General features: G+C 41.9%; 1 protein-coding gene across 2 annotated transcripts in view; it reads right to left on the bottom strand.

The window, feature by feature from the left end:
• Nucleotides 1-18,042, bottom strand: part of CA10 (carbonic anhydrase 10 (inactive)) — a 489,815-nt gene that overhangs the window by 272,772 nt on the left and 199,001 nt on the right. For both annotated transcript variants that reach the window (XM_086686946.1, XM_086686947.1), the window contains exon 4: nucleotides 11,542-11,684. In XM_086686946.1, the coding sequence (XP_086543072.1) occupies nucleotides 11,542-11,684 (143 nt within the window). The remainder of the gene's footprint in view (nucleotides 1-11,541; nucleotides 11,685-18,042) is intronic.

The following is an 18,042-nucleotide window of genomic DNA, read 5'->3' as shown; positions in this document are numbered from 1 at the left end:
GCTCTGTGCTGACAGCTCAGAGCCTGGAGCCTGCTTGGGATTCTGTATCTCCCTCTCTCTCTGACCCTCCCCCACTCAGGCTCGCATGTGCACGCTCTCTCTCTCTCTCTCTCTCATAAATAAACATTAAGAAATTCAAAATAAATACAAAATAAAAACAAACAAACAAACAAACAAACTACACCATTGGGGTGGGGAGGTGGGGAAATGGAAGAATGAAATGGCTACTCTTAACATTTTGTACAATTTGGATCTTGGCCCTAACAGAACAAGGGATTAGAATGCCGACATCCTAAAGTGATAAAAATATGAGATATTGGAAAGAAATGGATTGATGAATTATTCTTAATCCTTCATACAATATTAATAAACTTGTTTCTGTAGGACATTAAATTTTCATAAGAAAAATTAGAAGTCTGTAGTTGCTTATATGTTCAATGGCTTATGATGCTTACACTCCCCAATTCAGACCTTTTATTCTAGTTTTCCGGTTTTAATGTAGTTCTTTTGCTTCAGAAAAGCAGAACTTAGAAGAAAATTTGTATTTTCTTAAGTTCTTCAAACAGAATATGCTTCGCTTTTTTCCCTGAAGTGATGGGGAAATTATTATTTGTTTTTATTTTCAGACCAAAGGTACCTGGTTACTAGGCAACGATAGAGCCCTTTAACAGGACTCAAGGTCTCGGAAGTTCAGGTAGGGGGAGCCTGGCCAGTTTATGCAGTCAAATGAAAAGGCTTACCTGGAGTAGACAGAGCCTTCTCGGATAGAATACACAACTGGTATCAGATTTTTTAATATCAAAATCCAGAACTTCTCTTGGGTATACAACTGTTTCTGTATCGCCCAGGTGTTCTATCAGTTTTATCTCCTTGACTGTGATGGAGACACTTCTTCTGGAATGCTTGAAAGACGAAGCAAGCTGGGAGAGGTCTGTAAAAATTAGGTCATGTCTTTCCCTTTTCTCCTGCTCTTCTCCCCCATTTTTTAGGTGAATGGCAAGAGAGCTGAGTTCCAAGCAGCATATGCAAATAAGACACTTTGTCATCTATTTTTGGAAGGACAGTTAATTTGTAAAATGCCTGTTGGTTTCATCTGTGGAATCAATTAACCAGAAAACTAAACTACCATGTGGTTAACACCCATGAAATTCCTGGAAGAAATGATTCCTTCTAGAAATTCATTTGCCTGTAAATTCATTAGGCATCTTGACTTAATTCCCTTCATATTCTCATAAAAAATTGGACTCAGTCCCCAGATAACTTGAACTTTCTCTTATTTAAGTGTTGCTGCCCAGATCAGAGAACTGTCAGTCCTTCTAAAATGTGTGAAAGGGGAGTCCCTATTCCACTCTGATGCAGAGGAGAGAAGGCACACAGGTCGTCCCTCAGTCACCTGTACCCAACCAGGAGGAAGGAGGGAGGAAAGGAAAGGGGGACAGAGAAATGGGGCAAGGTGAACTGGAGAAAGGAGACTGGGGAGGGGAGGAAAGGGTAGGAGAGCAAGTCAGAGTGACAGAGAAGAGAAATGTAAATGAGGAGAGAGGGGGTGATCAGGGAAGACCAAGAATCAGGAAAGGAAAGCAAAGACTTTTCTAATACTCACCAGAGGAATAAAGAATGAGACAGAACCAGATATATTTATAAACTACTAAAGCCAGCATCCAGGTGTTTCCTTCAAAGGCTTGCCTAATGACTGCATTATTTTCTGCGTGATGTCAAGAGGGACACATTACAAGCAGCGGCCAAGAGAGTGAGCAGCAGTCCTGAGTCTCGCTCTAAGCTGGGCGACAGTACAGGAGAGCCAGAAACCAACCACAGAGCGCCTTAGCCCCGAGCGCGTTTCCAACTTTCAAGACAGCGTCAGTCTCTTGCATTTTGCTTATCTCTCATCACTCTTCAGCACCGCGCACTGAACCTGCCACTCCTGCGAAACGCTCTGCTCTGAGCATAAACACAATTACCTTGGCCTCATTTTCTTTATCTTTTTTTTTTTTTTTTTAATTTTTTTTTTTTCAACGTTTATTTATTTTTGGGACAGAGAGAGACAGAGCATGAACGGGGGAGGGTCAGAGAGAGAGGGAGACACAGAATCGGAAACAGGCTCCAGGCTCTGAGCCATCAGCCCAGAGCCCGACGCGGGGCTCGAACTCACGGACCGCGAGATCGTGACCTGGCTGAAGTCGGACGCTTAACCGACTGCGCCACCCAGGCGCCCCTCATTTTCTTTATCTTTAATCAAAGTCCTTTCTTGGAACATTCCCCCATCCTAGCTATTCAGAGCAAAATATCCCAAAGGAGAAAGAGTCCTCTATTCAAAACTCTGAGGAGTAATTTTGATAGTGGATGAGAAAGACGAGAAGGCAGGTTAGTTCCAAACCTATGCTAGGGCTTTAGAGGAGTAATTTTGATAGTGGATGAGAAAGACGAGAAGGCAGGTTAGTTCCAAACCTATGCTAGGGCTTTAGAGGAGTAATTTTGATAGTGGATGAGAAAGACGAGAAGGCAGGTTAGTTCCAAACCTATGCTAGGGCTTTAAAGGGAGCTTTCCTTTGAGAGGGTGTACATCCTAGCTAAATCCGCATTTCGGGGGTAAGCCTCAAAGAAACATATTCCACGTGCCCGGCTAACCATTATTCATAGTTGCCAGATGGGAAGAGGATTCCAGGCCAGGTCGAGGCTCCCCTCTGATGCTGGAGCTTTTCCACCACAGCCAGTGGACCTGGGAGCCTGCCGCAACTCTTTCTGTGCTGGGGGTTCTCAGCGAAACACAGGGAGGTCATTCACCCTCCACACTTTGAAATAAAGTCTGGTCCAAGCCATTTCCAGACACCAGCACTGGTTCTCTGTGTCTGAGGCTGCATGGGACAGGGACTGTTAGAAGCCACCTGTAATTTACCTTAAAATACCGTCCTTTCAGAGAGAGAGAGAGAGAGAGAGAAACAGAAAGAGAATTGAACAGAGAATATACCGAATGTCTGCTTCTTCTCATCACTCTTTCCTGTGTCTCCTTCTGCACTTTGTCAACATTTTTCCATTAGTTATTCTAGCCATCAGCACGGAGGGATCTGACCGTAATATCCCAGATAGTCTCTTCTCGCTGAAGGTGATTACAGGACAGTGACCTCACTTATCGTGGAGCAGTACCTTATGTACTATGTAATTAGGTTGAATTTGTCTCCTGGTATCTTCCCCGTGCTATTTACGCATGCTGCACACATTATCCAGTAACTTCCTCTACCATTTCGCATGTAGCGATTTTACAACAAACGCAGCCCAGCCTGAATCTGTGCAGCTATTTATAAACATACACCTGAGAGGAAAGCTTTACCTTTATGCCTCCCGAATTTCAAACTTTTGGACAGGGGGCACTGGCGAGGTGGTTTGGGATTTTTAGTTTGCCATCCACTTTACCTCTTGGCATATATGTTACAGATTTTAAAGTGAGTATGAGTTTCTTTGACAGAGAAACCCAAGTAGGAGTTAAGTTGTGTTTTCTCGCTAACAGCCACAACATCTCTGATGGTCGCTGCCATGGTTTGAATGTTGGTGTCCCCCCAAAGTTCATATGTTCGAATCTTAATCCCTAAGGTGGTGGTAATAAGAGGAGGGGTCTTTGGGAGGTGATTAGGTTATAAGGGCAGAGCCCTCGTGATCAGGATTGGAGCCACTAGAAAAGAGGCCCCACAGAGCTTCCCGGTCCCTTCAGCATGTGAGGACTCAGCAAGAAAGAAGGTGCCAGCATGCAACCATGCCAGTGCCTTGATCTTAGACATCCCCCCCAGCCGCCAACACTGTGAGAGATAAATTTCCATTCTTTAAAAGCCACCCAGTCACTGACAGTTTGTTACAGCAGCCTGAATGGACGAAGACAGTAGTTAACAATTGTGGTGTATCTCCTCTGCCAGCCACTGGCCCGATAACTTGGTTATAACCTGCCTAATAGGGATGCTATTCCATGTACTTCCCTTCATCCCAGCCCTGCAAGAGGGGGACTGTTACAACCTCTCTTTTACAGGAGAGGGAACTAAAGCTCCGAGAGTTAGGTTTCTCCCATCTAGGTGGTTGGTGACAAACCTAAAATCCAAACCCAAAGCAGAACATCTGTGGACATCTATCCTCCCCCAAACGAAGGTCTACGTTGTCTTATTTTTTTTTTTTTTAAGTTTATTTATTTTTGAGAGAGAGAGAGTGAGTTCAGGGGAGGGGGGGCGGAGAGAATCCCAAGCAGGCTCTGTTCTGTCAGCATGGAGCCTGTCTCAGGACTGGAACTCATGAACCGTGAAATCATGACCTGAGCCAAAATCAAGAGTTTGGATGCCTAACCAAGTCACCCAGGTGCCCCAAGGTCAACATTGTGTTAATGTCCTTGCTTCCTCTAACTGTAACTTTAAAAAACCTTCCTGCTGGGCGCCTGGGTGGCGCAGTCGGTTAAGCGTCCGACTTCAGCCAGGTCACGATCTCGCGGTCCGTGAGTTCGAGCCCCGCGTCAGGCTCTGGGCTGATGGCTCGGAGCCTGTTTCCGATTCTGTGTCTCCCTCTCTCTCTGCCCCTCCCCCGTTCATGCTCTGTCTCTCTCTGTCCCAAAAATAAATAAACGTTTAAAAAAAAAAAAAAAAAACTTCCTGCTCTGCAATCCTACACTCATTCTGGGCCTTATTCTCCCTTAAACCATTTTCAAAGATTCCTTCCACTTTTGTCCCCCTATGTGACTATAAGCCCTTTCTCTTACATCTTTTACATGCCATTTTAACACATATTTTTGGCAAAACTCCCTGAACCACCACACCAGTATCTTTAGTCACTACAACTTCCTTTATTTGGTATCATCATTTGTAATTTTATTACCATAATTTCATTGTTAAGAGCTTCTCAATCCTCTAGAGTTACCTTCCGTGAGGCAAAGAGATCCCATCTATTCTAACTATATTACAAAAATTCACCTTTTGAAGGTTTAGGATCTATGTCTGACAACAGTTATTAGCTTTTTTTTTTTTTATATTAGCTACCGTATTTTCTAAGATAATACACCCACTTTCTTCTAGAATTTTATTGTCCATTCCATACCACCAAGCTGCTTTAGATCCAAATAAAGAGACCCTTTATTGCCTCCTTCTGAGAAAGGATATTATCAATGTGGCAAGTAAAGAAATTTATCAAACCACAAAATACAAATGAGTAAGAATTACATTCACTTCTTCACCAGCTCTTACAGATCTGCTCTATCCCACAAGCCTATGTGAAATTATGTGTATCATTTTCACACCAGAGCTTCAGTATAAAAAGACCCATGGTACTTAAAGATAGCTAATGAGTTCCAAATGGGAAGGAATACTTACCTATGAAAGTTTAATATCAGTTATCCAATAAAAACCAGCACCACTGTAACACATTTAGATGGCAAAATGGATCTATCCTTATATTTCTGTAATCTTTCACACGTGGAGCCAGAACATTTAACATTTAAAGACCCTTCTGCAAACAGTATTTCATTCTACCTATCTTTCCATGCTAGCTCACATTCTAGCACCTCCATAAAGTCTGGTTTGGCCAACCCAACTTCTTACCACCATTAAATATGAATGTCAAAATGATTGATTTGCTAATTAATCATTTCACTGCTGCCTTAGTATCTCTTCCACTATTATCTCAAATAGTTATTTAAATCACTTACTATGATTTAACTTCTGTATATCTGTATTTTCTCCCCTAATATATCTCAAAGTCCTTGAAGGAACATAAATGCCTCACTCATAAAAGGTTTCTTAGTGTAGCAAATGTAGACATGCCATGAACTGCAATGATTAATTGTGGTCAACTATATTTTCCTATCAGGTTCATGGAGAAATTTAAAAATAGAGAAGTGATAAGAGTTTACGCACCAAACCAATCCACAGTCATTGTTTTTCTCAACATATTTCAGGAAAAGTACTATAACTGAAAATTAGTTTCTAATGACAGATTCTGTTGATAGCAAGGTTACTCTTCATCATGGGACTTGCTCATATTTTTCCTGCCTTGAGTCAAGGCAACTTTTAACTAAGTCCACATAAACCATTTGTTTGGTAATCAAAGATAATCTCGGTTCAGTTCAAATCAACCAGCACTGTCACAGATAACCCCACAGATACAAAATGAAAATATGAAAGCACATTTATCATGAGGAGCCCTTAATTGAAGACAGGGAGACAAGGCAAGTAAAGCTAATATACTATAGGCCAAGGTTAGGTCCTAAAAGAAATACAAGCAAGTTACTCAAGAAGTCAAATGATGAGAGATTTCACCATCCACTAAAGAGATCAAGAGGAGTATCATGGAGGAGGTAACACTGGTACCAGAGAGGTTGAATAATAAAAAGGTAGGGATGGGGATTGCTAAGGTACAGAGGTACATCAGGTGAAGGGTTATGTTGTGTCCAAAGCACAGGGGAAGGTGAGATACAGTCAATTAAAAAAAAAAAAAGTATTACAATCTCACTGAGAACAAAACATAGACATAACATGCATGAGGAATAAGGCTCTGGAGGGGAGATCTGGGGCCATCTTACAAGGACTGTGAATGCCAGGCCGAGACATTTATACCTAATTTGATAGGTAATGATGAGTTTTATTACCTTATATTCATTTAATGGGAAATTTGGAAATGGTCACACAGATAAAATGTATAGCCTTGTGTTGGATGTTATCTGTTTGCCCCTTCCAATCTGCCTTCACCTTGCTCTGTGGCCTGGAGGCTGGCTTATGCAGACTGAGTCAACAGTCTTGTCTTGGTCTCTGATTTCTCCCTAGAGGGAGCCTGGCATAAGTGGGGGTGGGGAGAAGTGCAGCTGAGGTCTTTAGTGCTCAGACCCATCCCAGTGGGTGGCATGGGCTAGCAACTAATCCTGCCTTATATTCTGGGTCATCTTACATTCTGGAAGTCAGAGGTAAAAAATCAGTTTTGCTGGGCTAAAATCCAGGTTTTAGCAGGGCTGTGTTCCTTCTGGAGACTATAGGGAAGAATCTGTTTCTTTGCCCTTTTCAAGCTTCTAGAGGCTGCCCAGATTCTCTGGCTCATGGCAGCACATCACTCTGACCTCTGCTTCCTTTGTCACATCCCCTTCTGTGCCTTGGATTCTCCTGCCTCTCTGTCTTTTCCTTATAAGGACCCTGTGATTCCAATGGGTCTATCTGGATGATATCAGATGAACTTCCCATTTTAAGATGCTTAATTTAATCACACCTTCAAGATACCTTGTGCCATGTAAGATAACATATGTACAAGTTCTGGGGGTCAGGAGATGCATATCTTTAGGAGAGGGCATTATTCCAACTACCATATTTGCCAACTGTAAGTATATCTTTGCCTAAACTGAAAGGATGAGTAAAAAAAAAAAAAAAAAGGTGTTTTTCAGATTATTAAATTAATGCAAGCTTGTCATAGAAAATCTAGAAGCTTCAGGAAAGTAGAAAGAAAACAACATCTCATTTAATCCTGGTCTCTTTTCTATGCATAGCATGGGTTTATTTGTTTGTTTGTTTGTTTGTTTATTTTTGAGAGACAGAGCACAAGCAGGAGAGGGCAGAGAGAGAGGGAGACACAGAGTCTGAAGCAGGCTCCAGGCTCTGAGCTGTTAGCACAGAGCCCGACACGGGGCTTGAACTCACAAACTGAGATCATGACCTGAGCCGAAGTCGGACGCTTAAATGACTGAGTCATCCAGGCGCCCCATAGCATGGGTACTTTTTAAATGAAATTGGGATCATGAAGTGAATGACTTCAGATGCTACCTTTTACATTTAACATATCATGAGCAATTCCCATGTCACTAACTACTGAGATGTCCATTTTATCAAAAGAGCTAAAAGGTGAGGAAAAATGCCCAAACTAATTTTTGGTTAAAATGGCAGGATCGGCAAGTGATTTTTGACTCAGTTTTAATACGTGTTTTCTTCTTTTACTATAAACCATGTCTTCCATGAAGGCTAACCCCACCTCTTAATCCAGAAACCCTCCAGCACTCACCTGTGTCAGAGAATACTCCAGGCACATATCTAGAGGAATTTCTGCACCCCCAAAATGATCAAGCCAACCACTCAGATTTTGCTGTGAATAACATTCACACTTTACACTGTTGCATGCAAATTACCAAGAAGCTGACTTACGTGAATAGCACATGAAAATTAATACACAAACACATATTACACACTCACTTTGGTGTGGGGAAAAAGACCACATGTGAATCTGTACATGCCCATTGACTACCAAGGGTGTCCATCTTTAAAACAGTCAATCAGGCTTGAACTGAGCTTAAAACACATCATAATCCAATTTCCTACATACAGGGTGTTAAACGATCTGAGATCGTGAGGGAAGAATTATCTCCACCCGCCCACTCTGATTCTTGAGTTGACTCAGGAGCTTTATCTAGAATAGATTAATTATCTCCAAGATTTTAAAAAACTGTTTAGACTATTGGGAATTAAGTTGAATGGGGGTCAAGGGTGGGAGATGGATTCCAAGGTAAAATTGTTATGTCCATATGCAACCTAAACTTAAGTGAGTATTGTTTTTTTTAAACACTTTTTTAATGTTATTATTTATTTTTGAGACAGAGAGAGACAGAGCATGAGCAGTGGAGGGCAGAGAGAGAGGGAGACACAGAATCTGAAGCAGGCTCCAGGCTCTCAGCTGTCAGCACAGAGCCCGATGCGGGGCTCGAGCTCACAGACTGTGAGATCATGACCTGAGCTGACGTCAGACGCTTAACTCACTGAGCCACCCAGGCGCCCCAAGTGAGTATTGTTTGAAGAGCACAGTCATTTTAAATTTTTCCCATAAGAATCCTATGTGTCAGATACAAACAACTGGGTAACAAATACTCTCTTTCAAGAAAAAAAAAACAACACCACCAAACATTGCTTAAGAATTACCATTGAAAATAAGCAACCTAAAAAGTAGAATTATCACTGTTCAAGTATAATGAATATACTCTGTTGTATCCAAGACATCATATGTTTTGATTGTCATGCTTAGCCCTTGCTCATGCTAAGATAAGCCGTAATTCATCATCTGAACCCTATGTCAGGCCAAATACATGAAAAAAACAAACACAGTAACACAAGTCAGAGATCGCAGCAAGGGTACTTCATGGGCTTATTATGCATAAGGTACACTTAAACAGGAGCAAGAATAATGCTCATGGATAAAAATGTGACATAAAACACATAATGACTGGGATACACTTAACAGGCTGATATCCAGCTGATCTCAGACTTCAAAATGTGGTACCTTGCCCAAAACCTCCCAGTCTTTTAAACCTTTTGAATTGGATACATATTTCTTCAAGGCAAAACTAAATTCACAGCAGTCATTTGAATACTCATTCCAAAATAAGTCTCCAACTCATTAAACACCACCTTTAAAAAGCTTGCAAACGTGATTTAGCTATTGTCTATCAAGTTTAGACATTTCATTACCAGTTGGTCCTACTACTATCTCTATTCTGTTTTCCACCTTTTGCTAATGCAAAGGAAACCATCAGACAGTTCTCAGCTTTTCAAACAGCTGACAACACAAATCGTGCCAGATATAAATATTTACATCGTCAAAAGTAAATGTTTCCAAAATTCCAAACTCCAGTGCTTTTGAAAATTGATTTGGATCAGGTACACTTTACTGAATTGGAAACATAAAAAAATATATATATCACTTTCAACAACAACAAAAATATCAAACCAAAACATATGAGTGCTTTTTAACACTAGGCTGTCTCCCCCATCTCTTCTTTCCCAATAAATTTAAGGGAGAAGCAGGCTTGAATTAATTATTTTTTTCTTTCACATCAATATTTTCCTCTAAGATGGGCTGATAGAAAGTGAGAATTATGTATCCATTCCTGTGTTAGATCGCCACCTTTCCCATCCCGTGCCCAGTGTGCTCTTGACTGAACAATGCTTCATTCGCTTGCCATAACTCAGGAAAAAGATCCAGCTCCTTAACACAGCCTCTAGATCTGGCCTCCATCTTCCTTTTCCATCTGTTCCTCCGGCCTATACCTCTATGGTCTCTGGGCTTCAGTCTTGCTGGTTACCTTTCAGCTAATTTCTGGAACTCAGGTCCCACCCCTCATTCTGAATTTTTACTGCTTCTCCCTCTGTGTAGGACACAAATTATTTCCTCCATCATCCTCCCCAAGAAGGAAAGAAAGACTGAGTACTCAAAAGTTCAACTTGCCCTTTACTGGTCAGTGGACCTACGCATGTTCGTGACTTGAATAAGAGAGGTGTGTGTAGAACCCAGGTTAAGTTCCCTTTAGAGTTTGTAAAAATAAAACTCCAAATGGACCAAGAATTTGGATAGGTTAATTTTTGTGGAATCAGAGCAATAAACTACATGACCTACATAGGACTTTTCTACACAAATGCTTCTCAAGTCCTATTTAAAATAACACACAGATACTACATAGAGAAATAGTTACAATCACGTGCAATGTCTTTAGAACTCACTTTGTGACTGGAGTCAAAGCCACTAACAACTCTTAAATAAGTCATTCGACTTTGGGTTTGTTTGTTTGGTTGGTTGGTGTTTTGGTGACAGATAATAGGAAAAAACATATTCCAATACATCAGAAGGGGGCAAAAATTCTTATAGATTCCATGATAAGTGAGGTAAACAGGCTGCGAATGTAGAGAGCAGAGCCCAAGAAATGCAAACCCTGGAGAATCAGCTGCCGGCAGTAACAAAGTTGTCCATAATTTTAATCCAAATTTCTTGGACACAAACGATTTTCCATTCCTCTTGAGTTCGCAATAACTAAATCACCTTCAAACACAATTTTTTGTGTGTGTGTGTTTTCCACTTTCAATGATCTACTCAACAGTAAAAGGTAGCCAAAAAGAAATTAGCCCACAAGAGAAACGCTAGAACCCAGCGACGAGAAGATCCCCATGGGCATCATGCCCTTCCACACTTGAAGGCGGAGTGCATCGGGGGAGGTTGGTGGGGGGAAGGGACACTGGTATGAGAATGACAAGGCACAACTCAGCATTTCTGTGCAGAAGTTAGGATTCTTAGCCAGCAAGATGCCCCTAAGAAGATTAATTGTTGATTTTCTTATAAATCATCTAAGGTGATTTTTGTTTGTTTTTCTTTCCAAAATGATAAGTATCTGATTTTACTTTTGTTAAACAAATTATTCTTTCACTTTGTTGAAGTTAAAAGAAGCCCCAGTAAAGAGGTTTCTGAGAGGAGAGATTTTCCCAGTGTGATATGCTTGGGAAGCAACACTGCTTTCTGACCTTCATGGGGTACTGAGGGATAGGGCCTCCGGCAACCTCCAGGGGGTACAAAGTAATTAGAGAAGCATGAGGGTTTGACCAGCTAGAGAGAGAAAGTACAATTTAGACATAATTATATTTGTTGGCAGTAAGCCTGAGGTCTTTGATTTCACTCCTAGGTGGAAAGACAAACCCATCACAGAGAAGCAGACCTGTAAGACTAGCTTTCAGAATCGGCATCTCTCGGCGTCCTCAACTTCACAATGGAAGCAACATGGCTGCTTACCTTCCTGCCCCCAGTATTGATGCGAAGGGGCGTCAGAAAGGGGTCGAAGATCATGTGACTGGTCTCGATGTTGACTGGCGACTGCCGTTTACCCACAGAGCAAAGGTTCCAAGCTGAGTTCACCAATCCCCAGAAAGAAGGAACTAGAAACAAACAAACAAACAATTGTAGGATTAGTCCAGGTGGAAGGTTTGAGAAACTATGCAAAAGGGCCATGGCACAAAAAGGGTGACATCAGAGACAGACACCTAATATTTCCCACCCATAAAGACCCCTGGGTGTTGCTATGGTATTTTCCTGACTTGGATCTTGGTCAATTTCTCTAAGGTCCACCTTCAGATTTTTTTGTGTCAGATCCATTCACCTTGTGGCCTCTTGGATGAGTACAGTTGGCATTAACACCTTAATGGGAAGACAGCATAGTCCACCTGCATCATCTTTTCATGTGGAGGTACACCAGAGTTTTAGTAATTCCTGAGCTGATGCTCCACTTTTCTGTGTGGCAGGAGTGATGTGGGAATCAACCTTGTCCTATACAGTAGGTATTGAAAGCTTTTCAAAGAAAGTAGCATTCGACATATGCAAGGTATTATGTATTCTGTGGGTTGTCGAAACCAAACTGAGGGAGTGAATTACTTTTATGACCCCAATCAATGCCAGACAGGAGCTCAGCAACATGACTCTGTCTTTGTTTAGTCCAGCACTGTGTCACTAACCTAATGTACCAGCAGCTCAAGAATGCATTCACTTGATAGGAAGAGAAAAATGACTTGGGAGTACTGAGTCCAAATATCCAAAGGGGAAATGTCTACTCCTCTTCAGTATCATATTAAAAATTGACGGAAATAAATTTCTATGGCAATTTCCAGTTATTTTCTTCTGTTTAAGAAAGTCAGCAGAGCAGTGGGGAGCCAGTTACTAATTTCATGTCATGGAAGATCACAGACTATATCTTCAGCCTTTTCCTGCCCAGACCCCCACCCCCAGCTCAGTATTTCCACTGAGGCTCTGGATCCATCTCTACGTGGCCTTGAGATTATATGGTCATCATTCGCTCATCCACCCGCAGCGTCCATCAACACTACAGTAAGCTCCTGGTGCATGTTCAGCCCTGGGTTAGGCTGAATTTAGAGGAAGGGAGTTACGTACAAGAACAATTATCACACTGTGGTGGTGGGTGGCTGCAGGATGAGGCAAGTGGGTTATAAATCTCTAGGTGAGGGCACTGAACCCTGAAGCAGCGGAAGTGGAGTTTGGGAGTGATTCCTAGAGAAGATGAACCTAACAACCAAGTCACGACCCTCCCAGATGCACCTGTCCTCTCAGGAACTCAAGTTTAATTCAGCCTTTAACTTACGGTAGCCATCATTCCTTCTCATGTCACAGATGGAGAAAATTGAGGCAAGAGAGGAGTATGGTAAATACTTGCCAAAGATAGTCTATAAGAGACCCGTAATTCGGGAGAAGAATTGGGCTGGATGGCACGTCTAGTACCACCGAAATCCAAAACTCTATGAACCTTTTATTTGTTACAGGCCATTGTTGGGCAGAAGTGGGAGGAAAGCCAAAAACAAGTTCCTCAGATTCTTAGAAGCCTGTTTCAATACCAAAATAAGGTGAGGTTCCTTGTGAAATAAGGAAAATATCTAATTTGGCTTAACCCATTCAATGAGCATATCTGCTGGTTCCATTCCCTTTAGTTTAAAGAGCTTGAACTGGTTTTCCAGCTATAACTGATAAAATGACAGCCATGGCCAGAGTAAGAGGGGTAAAAGAGAAGAAGGTGGAGTAGAAAGAAGAGCCTGTATGTGTTCCTTGGCACTTTCATTTCCCCTTATTATTTAAGTTCTATTATCGCTGCAAGTCACTTAACATCTTTAGAAAGTACCATGCCCTAGCCAAATTATAATATTTAAGAAAGCTCTTGAATTAAACATGTATTTAAAAAATATATAAACAGAAGTCTTCTCTAAACTATTTTTAAATCACCAAAAATCCTATATTTATTCCTCAATCATTTCCAGTTTCTTATGAAAATAAAGCTTCCCTCAGTGCCTGCTCCCACCTATCTTTGTCAGCGATGCACATCAACGTGGAAGCTGTGGGGATTCCAGGGATATAGCCATGGCACTGCCACAGATCAGTTGTGTGACTTTAGATAAGGCATTTATCCCTTGGGCTTTGGTTGGTCTCTACAGTCTGTGTGGTAGGCTGAATAATGGCCCTCCTTCAAAGATGTCCACATCCTAATATGTTACCTTCCATAGGCAATGGTGCTGTGCAGAAATGATTAAGTTAAGGGTACTGAGATGATTATCCTTGATTGTCTGGGTGAGCCCAATGTAATCAAAAGGATCTTTTTTAAGAGAGAGGGGCAGGAGGGTCAAAGATTTAGAGAAAAGCTCTAGGGATGGAAAGAGAGTCAGAGAGGAAAGAAGATACTGGCATGGAAGATGGAGGAAGAGGACAGGAGCTAAGGTGACTTCCAAAAGCTGGAACTGATGAAACAACAGATTCTTCCCCTAGAGCCTCCAGAAGGAACCACCAGCATGCTGACCCTGGTTTTAACCCCATAAGACTCATTTGGGGCTCCCTCATCCCTGAACTATAAGATGATAAATTTGTGATGTGTTAAGTCCCTAAGTTGTGATTACTTATTACAGCCACAGTAGGAAATGAATACAGCCCCTTTTATTTTTAACACTCCGTGAGACCAGAGCCTCTTGGACAGCCGGGCCACCTATGATGTGTGGGGGGCTTCCCCTGGAAGGCAGCTGCACAATAAATGTAGTTACAGCTATAGCACACAGTGCATTTCATCTATTCCCATGAAAATCATTAACAAAAATAATTCCAACCCTATAAATGGACTGCGAGACTGCTGATAGATGGCAGCACGTGTGGGCAGGTGCTGCTGTGCCTTCCTAACAAACCTCCCACCCCAAAAGCACCCCCACAAAAACACAAACAACAAAAACTTTATGCGAACATCTGCCTTTGCTTTTATTGGGCATGGCATTCTTTATGACAAACAGTTTCAGGGTTTTATATTCCCACTTCACCATCAAGGCCTAAGTGTCTGGTTCTAACCACCTGCTCAGACAACTGAGGAATGGCTTGGAGGCTGGGAGGCTGGGAGGCACGCACCCCTGCTCCGTTCCTGAAGGGGTACCTGCGTTTGCTCCCCACTAGACTGCTCACTTGAAATCAGCCATGGATTCATTGTCTTTCAGAAACAGAAGCCACCTTAGAGATCATCTGGCCTAAACACGTTCATGAAATCAAGGACTAAACAGCAGAGGGTGACGTCCTCAACCTGAGGCCACACAGCCAAGGGAGAGGCAGGGGGAAACAGAGTAAGGACCAATGCCTGGGTCTCAAGATTCCTGGTGCTTCTCCACCTCCCTTCCTTCCCAGCAGGCTCCATAGGAGGGCATATTACTGTAGCCAGGGAGTTTCAGAGTTAATTGTTGCCATGGCCAACTGTAGACTTTGCTACCCTTTCTTTTTTGGTAAATCAAAAGTAACATCAGTGCCCATTTGCTAGTTAAAATACATTTCAAGTGCCAAGGTTCAAATCAAACTGCTTTGAATGTCAACCATCCCAAATAAAATTAGGATTTTTAAAAAGCCATACAGGGGAGCGCTTGGGTGGCTCAGAAGTCTGTTAAGCGTCCGACTTCAGCTCCGGTTATGATCTCATGGTTCATGAGTTCGAGCCCTGCATTGGGCTCTGTGCTTTCAGCACAGAGCCCGCTTCAAATCCTCTGTCCCCGCCTCTCTCTCTGCTGCTCTTCCTCTCAAAAATAAATAAATGTTAAAAGCAAAAAAAAAAGCCATATATCTATGACTGTGTTAGGAAAAAAAAAAGGCTTCAATCCAGGAAAGAGTGGATGAGCTTGGGTCTCATCTGCAGGGCCCCAAGGAAATCTAATGGGGATGACTGCTCATGAAGAGAGGCTCCAGGGGTTGTGTCCTGGGCCCAGCTGGACTGGGCCAGGTTCTACAGTCCAATGAAAGAAGCCAATGCTCTTAGAATCAGTGTTTGGTGTTGGGACAATAATGAAGGTGTCAAAACCAGTCCAGGGAACTCAGGTACCAAAAGGATCAACTCAAATGTCTGCAAATGTGGTGTAATCTAGGTTCTAGGGAAATGCATTAGGAGGAAGGCTCTGGAGACAGGAGGGCATGGAGATCCCACGCTTATTGGGGCATGGGAGTAAGCCTGCACACTTTACCTGAAGAACAAGGCTGGACATGTAAACTAAGGCTTCAAGAGTTAGAGTCAGAAACTCTCCCTCTGGCTTTGTGCAGACCATTATCCCCAGCATTCTGACACTTAACCATCCTGCATGTTATTGATCCTTCAGGTTAATAAACACCCCATGTCACCCCTGGGAGCAGAATTGCATTGCAGGATACTATGGCACTGCTTCTACTTCCAAATTTAGAGAACCGCTACAGAATTCTTTTTCTCTTAGTTTCCATGACTGTCCCCGTGAATCAAATTTGCAGACTTTCCATCACATTTAAAAACCATCAGTTATTATGACTTATTGGCTAATGCTGTGTCTTTTTCTAGCTTGACTGTACACCTTATTAAGAAAATAATGTAAATGTACATAAAAGAAAACTGAGTGAGAATCACTCTAACCAATTAATGGACAAGTGGTCTGAAATTGAATGGCATCATCAGGGCCATCCTTTTCACACAATCTTCTAATTTACATATAAACTAGAACACACAACAGACCAGGATGGTTTTGCAAATTAATTTCTGCAGAGCCCAAACGATGGCACTTAACTGCTGCATCATGACCATGTGTAATTTTGCCAAAACATCTCCCCATGGCAATGCTGTATTGTTACCATAAACCACAAATCCCAAGCAGTCTCTTGGCTCAGGGTCCAGCGAGCTATGAAAGACTGGGATTTCAGCTGCTTAAAACATGAGCCTTGGAAAACCCAAAGCAAAACCTATCAGCTGCTCGTTCAAAACCAGTGAACCAAAAAAGCCCCAGTTTAGTTTATTAACACATCATGGTAACTCCCATACAATAACGAAAAAGTTCTTACCAAAACAAGAAATAGATCAGGAGAGCAAGGAACCAGAGGAATCAAGGCTAATATTGAGAGTTAAAATTTGTCCTGGGACTTTTTTTTTTTTTAATCCTAGAAAGTTAGTCTTAGGCATCTCCTTCATTCATCTGTCCTATTTTTATTTTTCATCTTAGCAGAATTTGCAGAGACCATGCTGTCGCGGGCAGGGAGTTGGGCACTTGGAATTAATTTATGTGGCTTATGTGAATTTGCTAAATCCTATGGGAACAAGACAAACTCACTAAAAAAGTGTTTACTGACAGCCTATAACATGTCAGGCTTCAGGCTTGACAGTGAGAATTCGTGCAGCAAATATTTGCTATTATAGGCCAGGCACTGTTAGCAGTTGTGGGTAGTTAGCGACTAACAGAAACAGCTCAAACAGCTCACGCTCTTAGGGGTCTTCCAGTCTAGTGGGGAATATGGGAGATCTTGTTTATCTGTGTCATTAGCACTTCTGATGACCTCGCTGTAGAGACAATTAAGATGGTAATGGATTACAGAATAAAGCATGGATAGGGAGGTAACCTAGAATGGCCAGGGATAATTTCTCTGGAAGGACTGAGAAGAGTTGTAGAGTCTTCTCTGAAGACTGGCAGAGAAAAGTGGGTCTTAGGCAGAGAAGCGGCACTGGTGTTGACAGAGAAGAGCCTGATGTGTTCAAGGAACCCAGAGGAAGCCAGTTAACAAACCTTATGAACCAGATGAGGAAAAAAAAAAAAAAAAAAGCTGGAGGAGAGGAGGCTGGCTGTCGAGACAAGGCACTGACGTTCCAGAGCTCTGCTGACCACAGTGAGGAGTTTGTATTTTACTCTAATGTATTAAAAAGCCACTGAGAGTTTTTAGGCCAGGGAGTACCGAGGTCTGATTGATGAATTAAAAGCACGTATCTGCTGCCTGGGCTGGAATACAGCCACGTGTGAGCTTGATTATCCTTAGGGTAGTTTGAGTGGGGAAAGGATTGGTTCCCAAGCAACAGTTGGGTTTTTACGTGAATTTAATCCTACTGCTTTAGATAGGTTTAAATTCTGTCTCAAAGGCAGAACTAATTGAATGTTTTAAAAACTATTCTCTTCAACATATGTGCCAATAAAAAAGCATTTTCCTGGGATCCAACTAGCACTTTAGAAGTCACCACTCGAAGCAAGGAATATTTTCATGAAGAGACTTGGCTAAGGCAATCTTTTCTTGCTTTCAAGCAATAAACTTAAGGCCCCCAACTTTTCGGCCAAAAGAAAGCAAATGAAAGCTGGGAAAATGAATACCGGCATAAAACGTATCTTTGGCGAATTCAATCCTACAAATAAAGCCTTCTACTTCAATATAGCTGTCTCTATTTCAGTGTTATAAAGCATATGAATACATTTTCAATAAGAACTCCTATCTTTCCCTTGCTCTTTT

The sequence above is a fragment of the Puma concolor genome, chromosome E1, assembly GCF_028749965.1.
Source record: "Puma concolor isolate L17-30 chromosome E1, mPumCon1.1.hap2, whole genome shotgun sequence".
In the NCBI taxonomy this organism is placed as follows: Eukaryota; Metazoa; Chordata; class Mammalia; order Carnivora; family Felidae; genus Puma; species Puma concolor.
Note: the sequence above shows the minus strand (reverse complement) of the source record. Positions and strands in the feature narration are given on the sequence as shown.